The 21,226-nt window shown below is 55.1% G+C and overlaps 5 protein-coding genes across 5 annotated transcripts; 4 read left to right on the top strand and 1 right to left on the bottom strand.

The window, feature by feature from the left end:
* Positions 1-923: 923 nt before the first annotated feature.
* On the top strand, positions 924-2,391 carry J7T55_003247 (conidial pigment biosynthesis protein Ayg1; the record flags this gene model as incomplete). The annotated part of the gene is made up of 4 exons (XM_053138403.1): positions 924-1,073; positions 1,131-1,205; positions 1,259-1,494; positions 1,551-2,391. 4 exons carry the CDS (start codon positions 924-926, stop codon positions 2,389-2,391), a joined length of 1,302 nt encoding a protein of 433 aa, XP_052999112.1.
* A 729-nt stretch (positions 2,392-3,120) lies between these two features.
* Positions 3,121-4,569, top strand: J7T55_003246 (peroxisomal biosis factor 2; the record flags this gene model as incomplete). Its single annotated transcript, XM_053138402.1, has 1 exon — positions 3,121-4,569. One exon carries the CDS (start codon positions 3,121-3,123, stop codon positions 4,567-4,569), a length of 1,449 nt encoding a protein of 482 aa, XP_052999111.1.
* Positions 4,570-5,614: 1,045 nt separating this feature from the next.
* On the top strand, positions 5,615-7,665 carry J7T55_003245 (uncharacterized protein; the record flags this gene model as incomplete). The annotated part of the gene is made up of 2 exons (XM_053138401.1): positions 5,615-6,876; positions 7,032-7,665. The coding sequence occupies 2 exons, from the start codon at positions 5,615-5,617 to the stop codon at positions 7,663-7,665; spliced, it is 1,896 nt and encodes a 631-aa protein (XP_052999110.1).
* Positions 7,666-12,705: 5,040 nt separating this feature from the next.
* Positions 12,706-13,511, top strand: J7T55_003244 (denine phosphoribosyltransferase; the record flags this gene model as incomplete). The annotated part of the gene is made up of 2 exons (XM_053138400.1): positions 12,706-13,246; positions 13,363-13,511. The coding sequence occupies 2 exons, from the start codon at positions 12,706-12,708 to the stop codon at positions 13,509-13,511; spliced, it is 690 nt and encodes a 229-aa protein (XP_052999109.1).
* A 1,347-nt stretch (positions 13,512-14,858) lies between these two features.
* Positions 14,859-18,242, bottom strand: J7T55_003243 (uncharacterized protein; the record flags this gene model as incomplete). The annotated part of the gene is made up of 2 exons (XM_053138399.1): positions 14,859-18,008; positions 18,075-18,242. The coding sequence occupies 2 exons, from the start codon at positions 18,240-18,242 to the stop codon at positions 14,859-14,861; spliced, it is 3,318 nt and encodes a 1,105-aa protein (XP_052999108.1).
* Between the last annotated feature and the right edge of the window lie 2,984 nt (positions 18,243-21,226).

Genomic DNA, 21,226 nt, shown 5'->3' with positions numbered 1-21,226 from the left:
ATTGCAGAATATTCAATAATGATATGATCAAGTTCTATCAAATAGGCGCGGTCCGCTAAGTGTTTACAGGTACAACAAATACATGCTGCGATAGGATCAACTGTTGCTCGGAGCGCGAAAGACTTCCTGGGTGCATTGGTATAACAGTAATTCAGCGGAAACTCCATTGCTGATTTAATATTTCGAGCCTAAAGTCTGGAGGGACCGTGATGAGTATGCAAATAGGAGATTCATAATATTCCCACTAGTGCTATAATATAGTGTATTGCTATATCAGAGTTTGACAACCTTTAAAAGTCCCTCTTGTTATTCAAAGTCTAAGTTATGCTGCTCAACACGCGATTGGATGATGCGCTAGTTTGTGAGGGGACTTAGTGTGAAGTGGTCCAGACGAAAGCTCCCGAAACATGTGGGCGAGGAGGTCCAGGAAACGTCCTTTCCTTGGCAAATGCGAAGAGACGGTGCGTATCCATCTATGTGGGAGACATCAAGTCTAGGAATGTAATAGGACATTTAATTCTACAATGTGTGCGGTTTGCCCAGATCTTATAGTCTTCGCTATTCCATCTATTCCACAGGTATACCTGGTCGCATGCAAGCTACTTGGAACCACAGGAAAGGTTACATGCCACATGCATTAACGCAACAATTCTATTAGAGTGACTGTAGAGTTTCGATTCTAACCAGCCTACTTTCGAGTGTACATATTGTCATCGACCTCCTTTAGGTGGGGCGGACAATCGCGAATTCCCGATGGGGATGTCCGGCAACGGGCCCGCAGGGCTTCACCAATTGTTTCAAGTAACTAGTGCCATAAAGGCCGTTCATCCGACCTCTCATCATCAACTCTAACTCAAGAGCTTTTGACTGAGTGCTCATCAAGAGTGCGCAAAGTCTCAGTCACTATCCCTCAAGAACGTACAATGGCAGCAAATGAAACAACAGCAAACGGTGGGATACCGAATGGCAAGGCGTCAATCCACGAGAAGTATACCATCGGGAATGCGATACTCGAGCCAGCGGTACACCATGAATCGTTTGAGAAACTATGGGAAACTAAATGGAAAGCGCCTGTAGGCTGTCTTCCATCATCGTCACCCTCGACCTCAGCACTGACAAGAGCTTTCTAGTGCACAATGGGAGTCTATCCATTTATGTTTGGTACCGTAAAGGACTTTGAGCCAGTTGCGCAGGAGATCATCAAAGTGAGCCCTCCCGGGGTTCAATGCAAAACGTGGTTTTAACTTTTCCAAAATAGAAAGGGCTGAAAGAGCCGTACGACTGGGACGAGTATGCAGAGATGTTCTTCCCCAAGGCTCAGGAACTATCCGAGATCGCAGCGAGGGCAGAGAAGGCGGGTGAGAAGGAAATGGCTTCGGAATACTACCTCCGAAGCTCAGCATTGTATCGCATCGCCCGGTTCCCGGCTCCTCGGTCAGAAAAACAGCGTCTCGCCTGGACTCTCGGCAAAGAAGCCTTCTACAAAGGCGGAGCGTGAGCCAACTATGCAATTCTCCGCAAGCCATGCTCTCCACTAACCATCTGAACAGTCTGATGGAATATCCCATCCGCGAGGTAGAGATCCCTCACCTTCATCGAGATGATTCTGAAGGCCACACCATCCCTGTGAACTTCCTTCTGCCACCCGGGGCTTCACCTCAGCGCCCGGCCCCCGTAATGATGATATTTACAGGCCTCGACGGCTATCGCACCGAGCTAGCAGTCTGGCAGCGCGGCTGGCTCGAGAAGGGCGTGGCGACAATGGTCGTCGAAATCCCAGGGACGGGCGACTCTCCAGCGGCCAAGAAAGACCCTACAAGCCCTGATCGACAGTGGTCCAGCGTCCTGGACTGGATCGACGGACAGGTGGATCTGGACAGCAAGAGAGTCGTTGTCTGGGGTTTCTCCACGGGCGGGTACTACTCGCTGCGGGTGGCCCATACACACGCGGATCGGTTGTTGGGCAGCATCAGCTTGGGAGGCGGGGCGCACCACATGTTTGACCGCGAGTGGCTGACGCATGTCAACAAGTTGGAGTATCCCTTTGACTTGGCTGACACCCTGGCGTACAAGTTCGGCTATGGGGACTTGGAATCGTTTATTCAGGAGGCGCACAAGTTCTCCCTAGTCAATGATGGAACGCTGGACGGGCCCTGTTGCAGGAACATGTTGCTCGTCAATGGGCAGAACGACGAGATCTTTCCGATCGAGGACCTGCATGTGGCTTTGCGGCATGGGATGCCAAAGTCAGCGAGGGTGATCGAGGGGCGCAAGCATATGGGTGAGCCGGAGAGCTTTTTCGTGATCCTGCGATGGATCCATGACTTGCTGGGCCTAGACGGGGATATTGCGGCTCAGATGAAGTTGTTGCCGTCAAGAACCAAGTACTGAAATATGAGCAAAAGTCGAAGTCGAAATGGATACATATATATTGAAAATTAAGATGTATTTCTTTATCAAGCATTCAGGCAGCATATATAAGTACTTACAGTTTCTAATTGGAAAAACGCAAAGACTGAGCGAATCCACTGGCACTGCCTATCTTCGTTTGATTGACGATGTCCCTACTGATCATCACTTGATCAACTTTCAATCTAAATTGATTTTACCAATGATCCTGATGCCAATTATGAGGAATGTACTCTCTTGTTGGTACTCATGCCAGGCAAGCTCTCAGGTGTCTTGAACATGAAGCCAGAGCAGATGGAGAGGGAGAGGGGGAGGATAGTCAGTCTCGAACGTAGTTCTACGGATGATACCAACTGTGTGTACTACTGACTCAAAACAAAATCAGTCCACTCTGCAGTTAATTAACTCACGGGGTTAACAAAGCTTATTTGCGTACTATTTCTTACTGTGAAGTAGGTCTCAGGTGCTTTCGTTATGTCGCGGCACCTGTCAAAAACAATGTGCATGTGGTTTGCAGGGATTTAGCCCCGACCATGCGACCCCGGAATCGCCTGATTGTGAACCTCGGCATCAACTCGGCCAAGCCCGTTCGAACTGCAAGAACCACGCAACGTCCAGCCTCCGCCATCCTTCAAGAGGACATGAGGGCCAGCCCGCTACCGCTCCCAATGTCGCTGGCCTCACCATATTGCCCTCATTCATGACTCCCAAATGAGCAATCCGACCTTCGCCCAAGCGCAGCAGCGCCTCGCCGAGCGCCGCCGAACCCGCGAGGCCCAGGCCCAGGCACGACTCGCCGCTGAACAATCTGCCTCCCAGATCCGCTCACGAATCTCATCGCACCCTTCTCCCCTCTTCAGGAGCCTCGGCGGAACCGCTCTGTCGCTCTGGGATACCGTTTCGTCACCCGAGGGCACTCGACCGGCCTTCCGCGTGGGCCAGGTCGACGCAGAGCTGCTGGACGAGGAGCTCGTGCAGCTCCTGCGGGACCAGGTCGGAGATGCCCTGAAGTACATCGGCGGGCTGGGCAGTAATTTGAAGGAGGAGTGGTCCGCCGAGATATTGCTGGTGTTGAGAGCCGTGCTGTTCAAGTTGACGGTGTGGGATCACGATGCAACCTACGGCGCAGCCCTGCAAAATCTGAAATATACGGATGCACGGCACGATGGGCCAGTGCTGGTGCCGCCGACGAAAGTGCAAAAATGGCTCTACGGCCTGATCACCGTGGGAGGCAAGTACGGCTGGACGAGGCTTGAGAACTGGCTGCTGAACCAGGACAACGGGTTCGATGCGCCAAGCCCACGGGCTCAGAGGCTATCGCGGCTGACGTCCACAGCCGAGTCTGTCCATTCCGTGGCCGCTTTTGCCTCGTTTCTGGTGTTCCTGCTCCATGGCCGGTACAGAACATTGCTGGACAGGATATTACGGATGAGGCTGGCACCGCCCACCAGCCAGGTCAGCCGTGAGGTCTCCTTCGAGTACCTCAACCGGCAGCTCGTCTGGCACGCGTTCACAGAGTTTCTGTTGTTCGTCTTGCCACTGATTGGCATAAATAAATGGCGCAGATGGCTCAGCCGGACATGGAGAAAGACGAAGAACGCCATATCAAGCAGCGGCGATGGCGACAGCGAAGAGAAGAAGGGCGAGTACTCGTTCCTGCCCGAGCGGACATGCGCCATATGCTACCAGGACCAGAACTCAGCGTCCTCGGAGCAGGAGGTCTTGGCTGCTGCGGCGTCTAGTGGTGTGGTCGGCTCAGCGCAAACAGACATTACCAACCCTTATGAGACGATTCCTTGCGGCTGTGTCTACTGCTTTGTCTGTCTCGCCACAAGGATAGAAAGGGAAGAGGGCGAGGGCTGGACGTGTCTCCGATGTGGAGAGCAGGTCAAAGAGTGCAAGCCGTGGAGCGGAGATGTTCTGGAGCCTCCGAGCAAGTCACCGACGAACAAGGCGGTCATGTTTGCGGACGATGTCAAGGACACGCAGACAGAGACAGAGAGCTCTCAAGCGGAATATGTCGACGCGGTTGATGACCTGACTGAGTCTGCATCTACCGTCAAGGCCCAGAGCAGCGACGATGACAGCTCTGCGGACGGGGACTCGGAGGAATACGATGAGGAGGAGGGTGAACTTGGCGATGATATGGATGATTATTGAGCCTCACGAGGCCTCTATACATAGATGGGCGAAATATACCAGCCTCGGAGATACATGACATTAATGATACCACATCAAAGGCTCAAGAAAAGACGCTTTTGTCATGTAGACCTTCCTTTTGAGCGTCCTGTAGACATTGTTTGACTTCAATGACAGCATTTGCGGAAATCCTGATTGATCAAGTTCTCAATCTGAATACTGGCCGGCCACAACGACCTCAAGATGGTGAAGTCAAGCTCTCTAGCCAACAGGCTGGAACCCAACATCTGTGCCGCTATGTCTGCGGGTCGATAGCAAGCCCGATGGTTTCTGCCCTCACCGTGGGTCATGTTCGCGGCCCTGGGGTCGCGCAACCAGAACACATGATTTCACTGGCGATATGAAGCACTCACATGGGCTGTGACCTATGCAGCACCTCAGGCCGTGAGATTCTGCCCATCAAGTGTCTGAAGAAAAATGACATGTTCTGTTCGAGGAGCCAACATACAATTGTCTTACCATTCTGTTGATTCAACTTGGCTCTCTAGGCGCGGAAAGGTCCGTTTTGGGCAAGCCTCCGTCACATGCTAATCAGCGTTCTAAAAATGACGTCGGGCCTCTGGAAACGGTCACATTCGAAACAAAACACCAGATTGCGCTAACAGCGGTCGAGGCCGTTTGGTCGCTTATCTTATCATGGCTGCCCCTGGGCGATTCAAGTCGGGCCTGAACCCATTCCTCGATAGGATGGGAAGGGGCCCACCTGCGCGCCCCCAGTTGCCAGCACAGACGTAAACCAAATAATTCCCGACGACGGCAGAGACACATCAAAGATCCACACACCCCATGTCCACTTCTGCTGCTCTGCAGATCCTCACCGACACTGTGACTCCGCCCTCTTCCTCCATCGGGCCCCCAGTTTCACACGCGATCGCCTTGTCTTAAAAAACGAAGAAAAAAAAAAGTCTTCCCTCTGGCCCCTCACGCAAGAGAAGAACCCACGAAGATAATGCGACTCTCCAAGCTGTAGTCAAGCGTGCGAAGGTCGAGCCCGAACCACCCCACGATGTTCTCCTTCGAGCAGGGCAGCGAGACGCGATCACGCTACCCGACCGACGCCTCGCCCCTGCTGGGCCGCTTCCGCGCCGTCCCGCGCACGGGCGGCGGAAACACCAGCGCCAGCAACAGGCGCGGCAGCCTCGGCCTGCTGTCTCGCGCGTCGTGGCGCGGCAGCGTGCACGTCGGGTACGGCGCCACCGCGTTGCTGGCAACGGGCCTGGGCGACGACGACGATGATGATGACGAATCCGACGAATCTGACGACGACGACGACGACAACGAGGCGGGCTATGATGGCGCCGGGGCCGGGAGGAGGGGGAGGAAAAGGCTTGCGGCGTGGTTCCGGAAGAGGTGGAAGAGGATAGACGACCTGTGGATCAACCCCAAGCAGGGCGCCGTCAGGCGGGTCGCGAGCGTGTGGTACTCGCGGTGGTTCGTGCTGGTGGTGCTCCCCGCCGCCCTAGCCGTCGGGTGGTGCGCGATCCCCTTCCCGCAGTACCCGCTCAGGGACGGGCCAGATGACGGCGACGGCGGCGACGGCGGCAGCGGCAACTCGACCTCGATCAGTGATCCGGGGCGTCGCAAGTCGCGTGGCCACGGCAGGGCCCATGCCGAGGTCAACTTCTGGTTCTTCCTGTTTGTCTACTACGCCTTCTACAACCTGACGGCCTTGGTGTGGATCACAAAGGTGTTCAACCTGTACAGCCTGAACTGGTGGCCGTCGACGCTGGGCTTCCCGCTCACCATCTGCATGATCGCCGTGCTGGGCACGGTCGGCCCGGTCGTGCTGTACTACATACCCGAGGCCGAGTTCCTGACGGTGCACAACACGGTCTGGATCACGTGGACGTTCTGCATCATGGCCATGCCCGTGGTCATCGCAAGCTTCATCCTTCTCACCAAGGAGCGCCACATGGGGCTGCGCCACTCCATGTCGGAGACGCAGCGCATATTCACGTCCTCGTGGTGGGCGAGCGACGGCGGCTTCGAGTCGCCCGAGATCAGGGTCAACGGCCGCCGGCGACCGGATCCGAATTTGTGGAATGAGCCAGAGAACGCGCTGAACATCGGTGGCGCCCCCGTCGGCCAGCCTCCGCCCCGCCGCCGGATCCCCGTCCGCCTCAAGCCACGCTTCTTCCCCGCCTCCTTCGTGCGCTTTGTCTGGTTTTGTACAGCGTTGTTTATCGGACTGCTCGCGCTCGTGATAGGAGAGGCGTACGCAGAGGTCTACCTTAGGACACTGCCGCACAGCAGTTTGGACACGATAGTGTACGTGTACGGGTGGATATCGACGGTGTATCTTCTGGATGGGTTGACGGGGTGGATACTAGGAGGGAATCAGGGTGAGAGGGTGGGAAGTTATCCGTTGAGCTGGGTCTTCAAACTGTCAGTGGCTTAACGTCCCTTATCTCTTCTTCGCTCAGACGCGAGGAGGGCATGGCAAAGTCGACGAGGCTAATATTCGAGCACAGCTACTTCATGCTAACCTACCAAACCTACGTCCGTGCGCTGTACGCGCGACTGCGCTCCCCCAGCCAGTTCATCCTGCTGCAGATCCTCTCCTCCTCCGGCCTCATCATCGTCACGCCTATCCTCCTCTCCGCACCCGTCCACTGGCTCCTTACAGCCATCGGCGTGAACGGGCAGTCGTACGCCGCCTACCAGAAAGTCGGAGTCCGTAACGTGTTCATCCGATTTGTCGCAGAGAACGCGTCCATGCTCTGCTTCCTGGGCAGCGTCGCGACGCTGCACTTCGGCGCAAACAAGGCCGTCTACCCCTACTTCAGCTTCGACGAGGATGACTCGTCCGTCAGCGGGGACCCGTACGACTACACCTTCGAGCTGACCTTCTACGCCTCGGCCGTGACGTGGGCCTGCGAGCTTGTCGCGAGCTGTATCGTGGCGGGGCTGATCAAGTGGATCTACGGCGTGAATGTGGTCACGGAGGGGAGTCTCGACCTGGCCGTCTGGCCCGAGCTTTTGCCGACGAGCGTGGTCGTCGTCTTGCATGTGCTGCAGAACATGCTGTTCTCGATTGTGAGGTTACAGTTCCGCTGAGGCAGGTTGTTTACACGGGCGGGGGCCTGGTCAACTCGGGCCAGACCTGCGCAACAAAAGCACTCTAGCCTTCTTTCGATTAAGAGTGCTTCGGCAGGCAGCATTCAACGAGGAGAAAGTGCTGGCAGGCATGGTTATCGTCCGCCAAGGTCGGGATGGCCGTGGCACAACAGTGGTGATGTTGTGTCTTGCGAGGACAGCAGCTCGCCTGGCTGCACAGCATACCGAGTTGGCCACCGACGTTGCGGAAGCGGGAGTTTGGTGTTTCCTTCTCAGCCGTCTTCCTTCATTTCTCTTTCGCCCTGGTTTGTGCTGTCATACATGACACAGCAGAACGGGGCTCGCAGGCAAGCAGGCAGGTTCGCATAATGATACCCCAAATACCAGATTACCCCGGAATAGCTCTGTTTTCCCCATGGTAGACGCTTAGTACTTACTTGGGATTGTTTCTTTTTCGAGAATAGAAGTCTAGATCTATGCATGTATCACACTGCATCTGCTTCTCCACATCCGGGGAAGCATGTCCCGTCTCTCCTGCAGGCAGCCGCGAGCGCCGTTTCGGCGGGCGAGTATGCATGAGACCCAGCACACGAAGTTTGTGTGACGGTGTAGAACCTTATAAAAAAGATGCAGTAGAGAAATGTGGCTTGATGCCGAATTGAGAGCAGGGTTCCGAGGTTCCCGTGCATGCATATCTCCTCCGGTGTGTCCCTTTCTGCTGACCGGGCCAACGGTCGGACTCCCTGAGATAGGCAACCCGGGCCATAGCTGTGGCTTTTGGCTACTGTGCCAAAGAAACCGGGACTTCCTCCCCGCCGAGGTGTTATGAGAGAGGGCGAGACCATAACTCTGGTTGCACGCCGATGTGTCATCGCACATCACAAATGACAGAGATTTGCTGAACTATGGTAGATCCGGCTGGCCTGCAGCTGCTGTCTGACACGAAGCAGTCTCCCGTCCGGGTAAGTCAGGCCGGAGAGCTTGACGAATTATATCAGCATGTTCACCTCGTTGGCAGCGCGACTTGTCGGCAAGCGTACCCATATACGTATGTATATACAGACACATGTCGAGGTGACAAGAGCAGTCACTACGTCGTGGTGTACCCAGCATCTTTGGGGTCCTGATTGGGCAAACATCGCAGCGTGGTGAAGTGGTGCGATTGGGCTACTCTCCCGTGGGATGTGTCCATCGCGACGGAGAATTGAGATTTGCGTAATTTATTCCGCATCCGCAACCTGGTATTCGCACACTTACCTTGTGCAACTTTCATTTGTCCTCCCTTTGTTCCAGTACTCGTCATACGTAGCAGCGCAGCGTAAGTATTTCCGACTGATGAACACTTGGCTCGGCCCGTCGTCCAACGCAGAATAGTTTCGGTCCGCCCAACCACAAAGTATTTTCTCCGCCGCAGCGAGGTTAAGCGAATTATTCGGCAGGACAAGCGTAGGATGCCGTAAACTGCGGTGAGTTTCGGCTTGAACACGGCGCAAACTCCACTTCATCCAACCGTGCCGGCGCAACATCGGGAGATCCACAAGTGAAACGCACAGACGGGACCGGCGCCGATTTTCAGACGGGATGGCGGCTGGGGAAACCCGGGCCAAGGATTTGGACTGCGTCTGACGGTACCTAGGTACGGTCTGTAGTTTGAGATTCTCCATCGCTGGGAAACAATGGTCGGGGACTGCACGTGGTAGGCCGCGTTGAATGCTCTCTGTCTGGGATGGCTCTTTCCAAATTGATCGTTTCACGCCCTCGTGGTGGTCATTGTTGATCAAAACCGACATGGCTGCTTTTGCTAACTCATGCGGGTGTAGTGTAGTTGGCCAAGGCCTTCTGCTCCCGTCAGACTGGCGGTGAGACACATTTAAAAGCTTTAAAGCCTGGGACGAATGGAGGAATAGGTCGAGTCATAGTGAAGAGGGGGGGCCGAAGATAGCATTGATCACAGCCAGTCTGGCGCTCCGGCTGCCGTAAAGACTGTCCCTGTTGACAACTAGCCATGGGTGAAGGGAGCACTAATGCAGAAAGACCACGAAACCGTCATTGACGCTAAAATGCTTGACTGACATATTGCAACTCGCAAGGCACGAAAGGTTAAAGAAAGAAGGCAGACGGTGTCGATCACTTCCCCGGCCTTTCCACCCCTGCGACTTAGTCAAATCGACAGCCGAAGCGGTGATGAGCCGGCTCAAGGAGCAGCAGGATGAGCTCATCTTGGCCTGAGAACAGAGTATTACAGTAGGGTAGCCCTGCACTGCAGAGTTGTTGAGAGGGGACTGAGAAGCAACTGGGTGGCCTGGCACGGTAAGTGGCCGTCAACTTTGGGGAGCATGGTATCCGGGGAAGGGGGACCCTTGATGTCGAAAGTGGATGCGCACATTCTGCACAAAACCACCGTGGCGTCGCCCAGAGTAATAATGTGCATAGTAAGCCGATGAACTGTCAATGGAAGCCTCCGAGGGCCCAGAACTCTGATCTGAGACGTTGAATCCCAAGCAGTAGGAATCTCGCGGCGCGTTGAACGCTGCCAGACGCGACCAATGACATGGGCGAGTGCCTGCCTGGTGAGATACATGCAAATACATTGTACCTCGAGACGGGTTGGCAGCCGTGGGCCTCGGCTGACGGAACCCGAAGGGTGTACGGAGAGATGCAAGGCAGAGCAGGGAAGCACGCCACAGACGATGCAGATAAGGCAATGAGTGAATGGGAATGAAGGGGATGCTGTGCCCAAGGTGACTGGCAGCTCCGGAAGATGATGATGGATGGCAGGCATCGGCGAGAGACACGTCAGATTGTGGAATGAACAGGCGCAGGCATCCGGCGTTGACCGGATCGCGAGCTGGAGAAAGTGACTGGCTGATCTGTTAATTAAGGGCTGTGATGGAGGGCATCCTCAAGCAGGCCCCAAGGCTTCAAGGCCGCCTGCAGCAGAGGCTGGACCGTAAGAAGTGGGATGGGCTTCATGTGGGTGTAGCGCAGGCTGCTTGGTGTCTCGTATCCACGCACATAGCACGCAGGCGAGTCGGGGAAGCGTGGGGATGGTGTCGAGGAGCTGTGGGATCTGGGTCTGGGTCTGGGTCTAGGTCTGGGTCTGAGTTAGAGCCCACCTGCCCTGCCAGCTTGTGTGTGTGGTGGCAATAGCGGTGGTGGTGGTGGTGGTGTGCGTGGGTGAATGGATGTGGTGGACAGCCACAATGTGACACGCGAGCTGGTTCGTCTCCCAGACGTCGTGGATGTCGTGGATGTCGTGGATGTTTCTCACGACGGCAGGTCGGACCCTCATCGACAGGAACAACAGCTTGATGAGGCATGGATGAGCGTTTCAACGGGCGGGCAATTCAGGGGCAGCGGTTCCACTCCAGAGCTTAAGGCCGGGAAACCAGGAAAGTCGCGCAGGGAAACAATGGATCGTGACGGGGCAGTCAGGGTCTTTTGCTTGCTTCTTGGACGGCTGTATGGTCGGATGGGTGGATTGGCGGCAGATGGGCAGATGGGGAATGAGGTGTTGTCGGAAGTGCAGCTTGCCGAGACCCTGCCAACCTACGTCGAGTCACATCGTGCTTGTGATGACCCGAACGACAAACAAGTTGATACAGTACTTTGGGCCTGGTGAGGAGTAAAACGGGAGAGGCATGAAGCTCCTCACGGCAGGGCGGTAGAGTAGCTGAGCAGGGACGCGTCCATGGCACTCGATGCTTGCCTGCGACCGCGTCTCAAAGGAGGGGTGGTGGTCTGCCAAAGATGCACCCGTTTACGTAGCCAGGCAGCACGGCCTCATCATCATCAGCAGCTTATCGGGGAGCTGCGCTGGGTTGCTGCGTAGGTGGCATGGCATGGGTGGGAGAGCTGAACGGCGGGAGGTGCAAGGTGGGGTCGAGGAGAATTTTGGCGGGGTAAGTACAGTATACGGCAGGAGCAAGCTCTCTCACACATCCCACATCCCACCTGCCACCTGCCACCTGCTCCAACACAGGCCTGCCATTTGCTGTGAACAACCACAAAACAACCTGGGAAGGAAGCAAGGTACGGTCTCACCTGGGCACTATATTGGGCCAGTCGAAGTCGAGAACTCTAGGGTGTGGACAGTTTCTGGCTTTGACTTGACTTCTGGTCTCGTCTCAGCCAGGAACAGAGACGGAGACACAAACACAAACACAAGCACAAGCACAAGCACAGGCACAGGCACAAGCACACACACACACACAAATATGAACCAGGAACAGGATGCCAGTTCTCACGACATTGCATTGCCTGACTGGGCCTGACAGCGAGTCTGACAGTCATTTACTCTGGGTGTCTAAGACCATTATGCTCCACCCACACTGATTTGGGTAGCCTTGCCTTCTCGTCCTGCTCATCCCGGTTAGGCCCGTCTGAGTTTTCTCTCTTTTCCCGTTTTTTCGCCCTGCCGACAGCTTCCTTATTGTCCTTAGCAAATCACTATAGGCCGAGCTTTCTGGACGCCTCATCCTTCCCTCCAGCCTGTGATCCCTCATCTCCTCCCCTGCCCGTGGCCAACTCGGGACGAACAACCTCCGGAAGTACAGCACAGCAAGAGACTCCTTGGTCTTGACCCCTCCAACCTCTTGGGAATAGCAGCTAGGTAGGTGCCATCTCCTTAGACTGCATGCATATTTACCTTTACCTTAGCCTTGGTAGAGTGTCTGTGTCTGCCTGTCTGTCCGTCCGTCTATCTGCCTGTCGTCTGGCTGCCAGCCTGTGTCACGATACACGGACTGGCCAGCCCGCTGCTTGTTCTGCTTGTTCTGCTTGTTGTACTTGAGGCTACTTGCGGCGCACCCTGTTACCCTCGTCTGTCTTACTGTTACCACCCGCCGTACAGATTACTTGTTCCAAGCAACCTTGTGCGCCATTACTCACGTACACCCAGCTCTTTGCGACACACACCCCTCCTCATCAGCTCTAGCCTTGGACACTGCGCCAACAATTTTCTTCCTAGATAACGACCGTCCTCTCTCACCACCTCTCCTCGCCTGTTCCCCCTTCTTTTCTTCTTTTCTCCTCTCCATCATGCCACCAGCCTCTGAACCCCAAGGCAACCTGGCCACCAACCCAGACGCCTCTGCATCCTCATCGTCCTCCTCTGCCGCCGCCCATCATGCCTCGGGACGACAGCCCGCCGCCGCCTCCTCCACCTCCGCCGAACTCGCCAGTGCAAAGATAAGCCTCGAGAAGTCCCTGCGCCGCTTCCCCGACTTCCCCATCCCCGGTATCAACTTCTTGGATATCATGCCATGGTTCCTCGACCCGGCCATACACGCAACTCTCCTTCGCTCGCTCGAGCTGCAGCTCCTTCACTTTGGCGACTCCGGTAACGCCATCACACCCGATGTCATCGTCGGCCTGGACGCCCGCGGCTTCCTCTTCGGCCCCGGCCTGGCCCTCAGGCTGAATGCCAGCTTCGTGCCTGTTCGCAAGAAGGGCAAGCTGCCTGGCCCCTGCGTCACCGCTGAGTACACCAAGGAGTACGGCACCGACTACTTTCAGATGCAGGAGGGCGCCATCAGGCCAGGACAGAAGGTCCTCGTCGTGGATGACATCATTGCTACTGGTATGATATTACTCGACTTTCCCATTCTAAAAGAAAATGCATCCCGAGAATACTATTCTCGGTGCAGGAGAGCGGCGGATGTGAAGCGTGATATCTAACAGTTGTCTTCCTTACAGGTGGCTCCGCCGCGGCCGCAGGCGACCTGATCAAGCAGCTCGGAGGCACATTGGTTGGATTCCTTTTCATTATTGAGATCCCATTCCTCAAGGGACGCGACAAGCTGGACAATGTTCCCGTCGTCACTCTACTCGATGTGAACGAATAAGCCAGTCAAACCAGATGACTCGGAAGCCCGACGCAACCAAAGCAGACGGACAGTTGTCTAGCTCGGGCTTGGTCGCACCCCATCTCCGGTCACAGCGGCCCAAACGGTCCGATGCCCCGATACACCTCAGCACCTGGTTCGACTTCCGATACCTCGCAGACCGGCAGAAATCATTTACACAACTACGTTATGACTGGAAAGGCTCTTCTTGTTACATTCAAGGCTGGTCGCATTTTATCCCGCTTTTGGGTTTCCCCACGTTGCTCGATCTTTATTCAGGGTCAAGTCTTGGGTCCGACGACCGAGGAGGAGCTTGGCGGGATGCCAAGCTCGACCGGTTCGCAGTATGCATATGTGGTACGATGTGGTACGAGCCAACTGGAGAAATTTAGACCATTGATTGAACGTTTGGGCGGGCATTTGGCTGGATAGATTTCGGCGTTGAGGGTTTCAAAAGTAACCAGCTTTTGATGGGCTCCGCCAATACGTTTGCTTTCACATTGGCAATGGCCATTCTACGGCTGAAATGAAGGCATTGCATGAATGAGATTGCACCTCGGTCTCCCGTAGACCGCCCTGCTATTCCCAATAGAACCTTGTAGAGCACTGCCACATGTTGCACTGGCAAGTGAATGTTGTGAGGTGCCCAAGACAAGACTCTCATCAGGCTAATCCCCATGACAGCCCTCCCGCGCACATGCATTCATTTACCGCATGTGCCCACAATAGTGCTATGCAGCATGCACTGCGAGAACCCGAGTCGTTCGATAGTTTCTAGAAGATACCGGGTGTCCGATGTGCTGAGGCATTTCCACCGTGAATTGTGGCCGGTTTGGCCGGTTAAGAGCGGGCCACGCCATATACGCTCCTCTCCTATAGCAGAAACAAGGAAACGTCCCGTGTAATACGAGCAGGCCATGACAACAGGCTCTTCCCCCTGGCGCAGCTGATCTACCTTACCGTGATTGAGCGGCGAGTAAAAGGCATAGAGTATGTTCGAAAGGCAGGTAGGTACCCAGGTGCCATGTAGACAAGAAGAAGGTTCAGAAGGGTCTTGACAGAGGTATCATGATGCTCTGATGCTAGTGTACGCTTGTGGCAATGGTATAGGTCTATGTGATATGCCAGAAAAACCAAGAAAAGACAACAAGCAACGTGAAAGAAATAAAAGGAGAAGATCATCCTCCCCCGCTTCGGCATAAATATGTCCAGTGCCTCATGCCAACATCACGCTATTTTCCGCGCCGTGCCGTCCCGTTCCGATCCCACCATCAATCCTTCAAGATGGGAAGCGGCGGGTAGGTACATCATACAAAAGCTTTACATCTGCTAGACATGGGCAAGCGCCTACCCCAGGCGCTTGATCTCCCCGTCGTCAATGATAACATTAGATATCCTCCGCCCATCGCTCTCAACGCCGTACCTCCTGCTCATGCCTGCCCGAACGATGTCGCCCGCGGCCAGCCGGCGGTAGGCCTCGTCCCCGCCGCCGATCATCACCATGGGGATGGGATGCCGGCGCAGGACACCGCTGGGCGTGCGCTGCTCCTCGGCCAGCAGCGGTCGCGTCATGCCCATGCCGCCGCCCTCCTCCTGCCCCTCGTCGTCCGACACGATGACCACGAGCTGCAGCGACGTGGCCGAGGGCTTGTACGCAGGGATGTTGGCCAGCTTCTCGCTGAACGTGCACCCGCCCCGCCGGATGATGATGAGCTGGTGGTCCCGCGGCGCCTCCTCCGGCATGACTGCCTCGCACGAGAGCCCGGCTGCGTAGCTTGTGGTCCATGGCAGCACCGCCGGTTGGACGGGCCCGAAAGCTGGGATGTGGGCGCCTGCTGGGATGTCGGTTGGGGGCAGGGGGGCAGCGCCAACACCGATTGGTGTGATGGCTGTGGCGTTCAAGATGATGTTGAGCGGGTGTCCGTGTGTGTCGAGGACTTGGACTCCATTCGAAGACGGGGCCTGGCCTGTCGTCGACGATGATGACGACGAGTCGCGCATTTGGTGCCAGAGGTTGCGGAGAAGGCTGTTGATATTCGTTGCCAGGGTCTCAGGAGCTTGGGGGATCTCGTCTGTGCCGTGGTGGTCGGCGTCGAAAGGGTTGTACTCCTCCAAGATACCATCATCGGGCGGGGCACATTGCTCTTCCGGCGTAGCGTAATCCTCTGCATATGTAGTGGTGGCGTTTCCGGCGATATCTTCCTCAGTTGAGCCTTCCGCTGCAGACACATCATTTATGCGGTCATTATTCTCGCTGATGTCCACATGGTATAGTTGATGTATTTTGACCGTCGTTAGGTCTCTGACGAGCTTGAATTTTGTATCCGATATGTCCGCAAGTAAGGCCCGATTGAAGACAATATTCTCATCCCGTCCAAGACCGAACCCATTTACCTTGGTCACCCTGAGCTCTTGTGCGCCTTCAGGGCCTATTTCCAGGCGCATCGTAAGCTTCAAGCCCGCCAGTCTGTTGACTCTGATGTGATATGTGTCAATTCGATCCAAGTTTTGCGCGCCTATGATTGAATCGAAGACACCGTTCTGGCCGACCATGCCAAACTCGAGATGATATTCAGGCGGCTCGGAGACTTTGGCACAAGTGCCGTTCCCTGATAGCATGGTCGGTGGCAATGTCCAAGGAAAGTATGTGTGATTGTTCTTGATTCTGTACGTCCCAGGCTTGTCTCCGGCTTCTATGCCGGCGTGCATGTTGGGCATCATATGCAAATCAAGCATGCGGGAGGCGTGAAACAAGTCTGTTCGCGCAGTAATGCCAGACCCAGTGAGGGACAAGGTCTCTGGAGGCATGGGACACACGTTCCTGAATTCCTCATTGTAGTAAAACAGCGCGATTTCCTTCGTTGCGGCTGGAGGAACAGGTCTCGTCCTCGTGAGATGCTTGGACTTTTTCGGTATGATCAGAGGATGGCCCTCAGTGGTGAAGACATAAGCGGCATCTAATGAGTTGAGGGGATGGCTATCGTCGTAGAGCAAGTACAAATACTTAGTCGTCTCGCCAAGGAAGAAGCTCTCCATGCGATCAGTCAACTCTCCTGTGATGACGTTCTGGATGCCCGCAAAACCGCATTCGGTTCGACAGCGCCGGTTGATATCACGCATGACCATTTCACCAACGTACAGGTACCAGGTGTCCTTGGTAGCGCGGTAAAGGTGGTAGGTCGATTCGATGAACTCTGGTCGCAGTGGCCACCATCCCAGGCCTCCTTCGACATGCTTTTCCTTGAAGGACCATCGTTCGGGGAGTGCGGCATACTTGGTCCACAATGCAGCATGAAGCAAATTTGTTTCGATAGCTTCATCCAGCTCTCCAGCCAAGATCAGAAGGCCGGGGTAGTATGCGCCGAGACTGTCTATCCATTGGGACGCTTGCGAACCAGTGAGAAGATTGACATTGACGTAGTGGGGATGGCCAGTCTCGTCATATTGATGGTGCTTGATTGCAGCATGTGCATGATGCCAGGCGTCCAAAAATGCTGCGGGCGAGTTCTGTTCTTCGGTCAATGGAGTCCACAGCTCATTAGGATCAAGCCAGGTGCTGTCCGAAGTGCGCCGTTCTGGAGTGGTCATGTTGGGTATTTCGTGGCCTGAAAGTAAAATATGCGATTTGAGGGCATACTCAAAAAAGCTGTCGGCACCGGCGCCGATGACAGCATGACCTCCGATCCAGTTGCCATGTTCGGCATCGACACCTGCGCCTATGAGACCAATGTCACTCCTTCGATTCCAGACAGCCCAAAAAGCGCGTTTGGCGACCTGCTCAAAGCGCGTATCGCCAGTAAGCCTGCTCAAGACGGTGAACTCCAGCACCAGGCTTCCAGCTCCCGCGCTGCACGTCTCTGTGATATCCGCAGAGCCTGGAGCGTTGGAGCTTGAAGTACCTGAGAAGTCGTGGAAAAGAGGCGAATTTGGAAAGAATGGAATGCCATGGCGTAGGTTGACACGTGGGTACGGCATCCCTGTGTTGGTGTAAAATGCCGGCAATAGACGCTGGGCGAGGTCTAGGGCAAGGCGCAGAAGCTGCCCATCATATTTGAATCCGTTGGGCCAGGATATTGGAGGCAGCTCCAACGGGTCCTCAGGGTCCGTTTCGACCGAGGGTCTTGGTTTGTACCCGTTGATAGGCAGCTCCCCGATGGCGAACAAGTGCGCGCTGAGCAGACCTCCCACTCCGCGAATGACCGTTTCAAAGACCTGGATTTTACTGTCCAGATCAAAGCCCCTGGCCCGGGTGCCTTGGCCTGAAGATCCCGACCTCCCGTCTCCGTATAGTTCTACCAAGTCCGCAACGCCGCTCTGGAAGTCGCGCAATGCCTTGGCCCCAGTGCCCTTGTCATCAGGCGGCGCAGAAGCTAGTATCGCAAGAGTCGAGAGAGTATCGACGAGCGTGACGGAATAGTTCCCAAGGACGTCGTTTAAACCGATGTTGTTGGGGTTCAGGCTGTCTCTGGTCAGAGGGGCGCATGTGACAGGTCGGAGCTGTTGGACGGGTTGTCAGCGCAGAGCTCAAGACGAGACCGGACCGTGCGGCGGGGTGCGGCATACCTCATCGTCAGGGAAAGCCAACTTCATGTAGTTGTCGTATCCATGGTAGAACATCTCGACAGTGTCGTTGCGCAGACTCGCGATGCGGTCGGGCCGCATCGCCCATGTTTGGTCAAGCCATGCAAGGAGCAACAGGGCGATGCAGACGACTGGCGTCGACAACGACATTGACACCGAGACCGACGGGGGAGAAGCCATGCCCAGCAGACGTCACCTGCAGCAGACACACGAATCGCTTGAAGCCTTCATAGGGCCTCGGTTCCCAGGGAACGTCCCCGAGTGGGATAAGATGTGATCGATTTGTATGTGCCGAGTTCCTTGGTCGCGCTGTCGTCTTGTTTCGCCTCGTCTATTTTCGAGGGCTGCGCGTACCGGCGCCAGATCAAGAATGAATGTGGTGTCCCCGTACACTGAGTAGCAAATTAATAGGCTATACGTTATTGTAGATGCTTGTGTGAGCTGGATGAAGAATTCCAGGCATGAGATCGACTTCCGAATTGAGCAGTCTAGACTATGCTGTCATCTTGCCGGGATTGAGGCGGGAAGGGGAGGGATCCCTCTTCCATTCTTGACTTAGGTAATCAGCCTTGTTTCAATTGGTCCACTCCGCAAGCCCATCTCTCTGGACCGTTAGTCTACAGTATCGCCGACCGTTGACCCGACCATTGAAACGGCTATCGACAGAAAGCAAGATCCCAGTTTCATTCTATGCATTCATATAATTATGCAGGCCTTCCGTGTACTGTACATAACTGCACGCGTCTTTGGACCTGCTTGTCACCAAGAAGAGATGTCTGCCATCAAGGGCTATCTCCGACTACACCCCGTCTTGGCTCTTGGGGTCCCGGGACAAACATGCTCGTATGCAGTAGGCCGAGTCAAGACATTGAGGCGTAATGTCGTATTCTCAGCGAGATGCTGAGCTGGTCTCGATACCTCACCTCACCGCCTTCATCTTCTTTTTCGGACACAATCTCATATTGGCCATCGAGGCGACCTCCTCTGGCCCAGTTTCCTGCATGAGAGCACGAGAGCATCATGGCATTGGCTCAACTCCTTGCCGCAATGCACAGACACGACTACAGCCTGCAGAAAGAGACGACAAACTAAGGCAGTAAGCTCCCCATACGTCTGTACTCCCGAGTACGTTACTTCCTATACTACCAGCCAGGGCTGAGTTACTCCTGTCGCCATGTCACTTCACCGACCCCTTGAACAACTCCCCTGCCTGGATGCGGACTTGTGGGAACTCGTCTCGATACATGCGTCTTCTTCGTTACCATGTTCCCGGGCCATCACCCAGCGGGGTCCACGCATGAACGCTCAAAGGATGTTGTCGCATGCCATGACTGAGCAGCTGGCTCGTAACCAATGGCTCGCTTGTCACAGACGTGGCTTGCTTTAAAGCGACTTCATCCTGCGGCACATTGCAGCACGCGTGGCACAAAGTTGGAGCGACAAGCCGTCCCTCCGTGACTCGGCTATACGGCCATCGGCTCCTTGAATCTCGTGTTCAAAATTAAGAACTTCAGTCTTCTCTATCCGTTGCGCGAATGGGTTGTCCCGGTATAAGACCTTCACATGCCGGTGCTGCTAACGTAGTCATGCAGCGCGACTCCCTTCACCTGGCGGTGTTGGGAAGTTTACTCCTGGAGAAGAAAGAAAACAAAAGAACAAGAAGAAAAGACGTGAGAAAAAACCACGTACAGCCTGCGTTCGGGAAGGAGTAGCCCCGCATGCTCATCCCGTCCAGATCCTCCGTGGCTGAGGATGTCGCCAGCCGATCTGCGCTCCGGACGGTTGAACTCCTGCCCCATGCACGATGTATTCTTTCTCAGCTCAGACCCCTCCATCGCCACCCCAAAACAAGCTGTCGATGTCAAGTTGACCGGCTTCGAATGGGCTACGGGGTGCATCTCTTCCAATTCCAGCCTTCTGGCCCTATTTCGAGCTGTCGACTGACTTATTACCTCAAATCATACGATTACAACCTTGCGTGGCCGTCCAGCTTACAAATGACATCTTTGAGGGTATTTTGGCCCCCAACTCTTGGGTCACAACGCACAAGATCTACATCCGACCAAAATAAGCAACCGAAAACCATCGGTCTGGAACATATCACATGCACAACTCGACTTATATTTCGGCGACCTACGTTTCGGCAATCATTGAGCTTGTGTCTCGTCGTTGACTCTTCCGAAAGGAAAAAGCCGCCGCTTGCACGTCTCAATGACGCGGGACTGTATATATGGTGTCAATGTTACCCGCAGGCGTGTCGAGCGGCGACACACTTCCAAGTCGCGAAAGGACAAATCATCACGACTATGCTTTACGCGACTTTCGAATCCCCTTGATGACGAGGCTGGCAGACGGTCCGCAAGTACTTCTGTGCGCACATGTGCGGGCGCAATACTGCAGGCCATTGAGACTACTGCAAGCTGCCCCGTTTAAATCACCACCCACTACGTCTTGCTGCTTCTGGACATGCGTCCGAGGCTCAGGCTGCAGAGCTTCATTTGACCAGTCAACACTCGCATTGCTCTGATTAGATGCATGGTCTTGCAGCACAGCGCCTCGCTTCCAGACGGTCGGAACCAGAGCTGACCATACAGATGCAGCTGCAGGCGCTGGAGCCACCAAGAAAAAGTTAACTTGCTGCACCAGGTGCCAGCGCAGGAAAACAACCAGCATCATCGAGGAATTTCTGCGGATGGTCCTTGACCGACACTCGCTCATCTGGCCTGTGGAGGAGGACTAGCGAGCGTACCGCCGCAGAATCCTCTATTAAAAGGCACTCCTTGATGCGCTTTCAACATCCGTCCCCACCCCTGCTTACTAGGCGTACCGACGTTGTACTCTACACTAGTACGCTACAACTTGGTCACTTGAGCTGGGATTTGCGATCGGGCGGAGTATCATCGTGCCGGTCGGCACCCCAACCGTCGAAGCACGGATGTACAATGGCGCTTATTAGCAGCCGTTATCGATCCTTGGCGTACGGTTGGCGATTTGTCCTGAACCGGGAACAGCTCGTTGCCGCGATGAGGGGGGTCTGTTCTGGCCGCTTGGTTGCTAAGGCAGGTCAAGTATTTCTGGTCTGCAAGGTTGCAAGGTTCCGGCTCCTTCACGGTCCACTCGGTGAGGTACAGAAG

Source organism: Diaporthe amygdali (assembly GCF_026229845.1).
Source record: "Diaporthe amygdali strain CAA958 chromosome Unknown NODE_3_length_2959817_cov_65_330692, whole genome shotgun sequence".
Lineage (NCBI taxonomy): Eukaryota > Fungi > Ascomycota > Sordariomycetes > Diaporthales > Diaporthaceae > Diaporthe > Diaporthe amygdali.
This window is presented reverse-complemented; position numbering and strand designations above follow the sequence as displayed.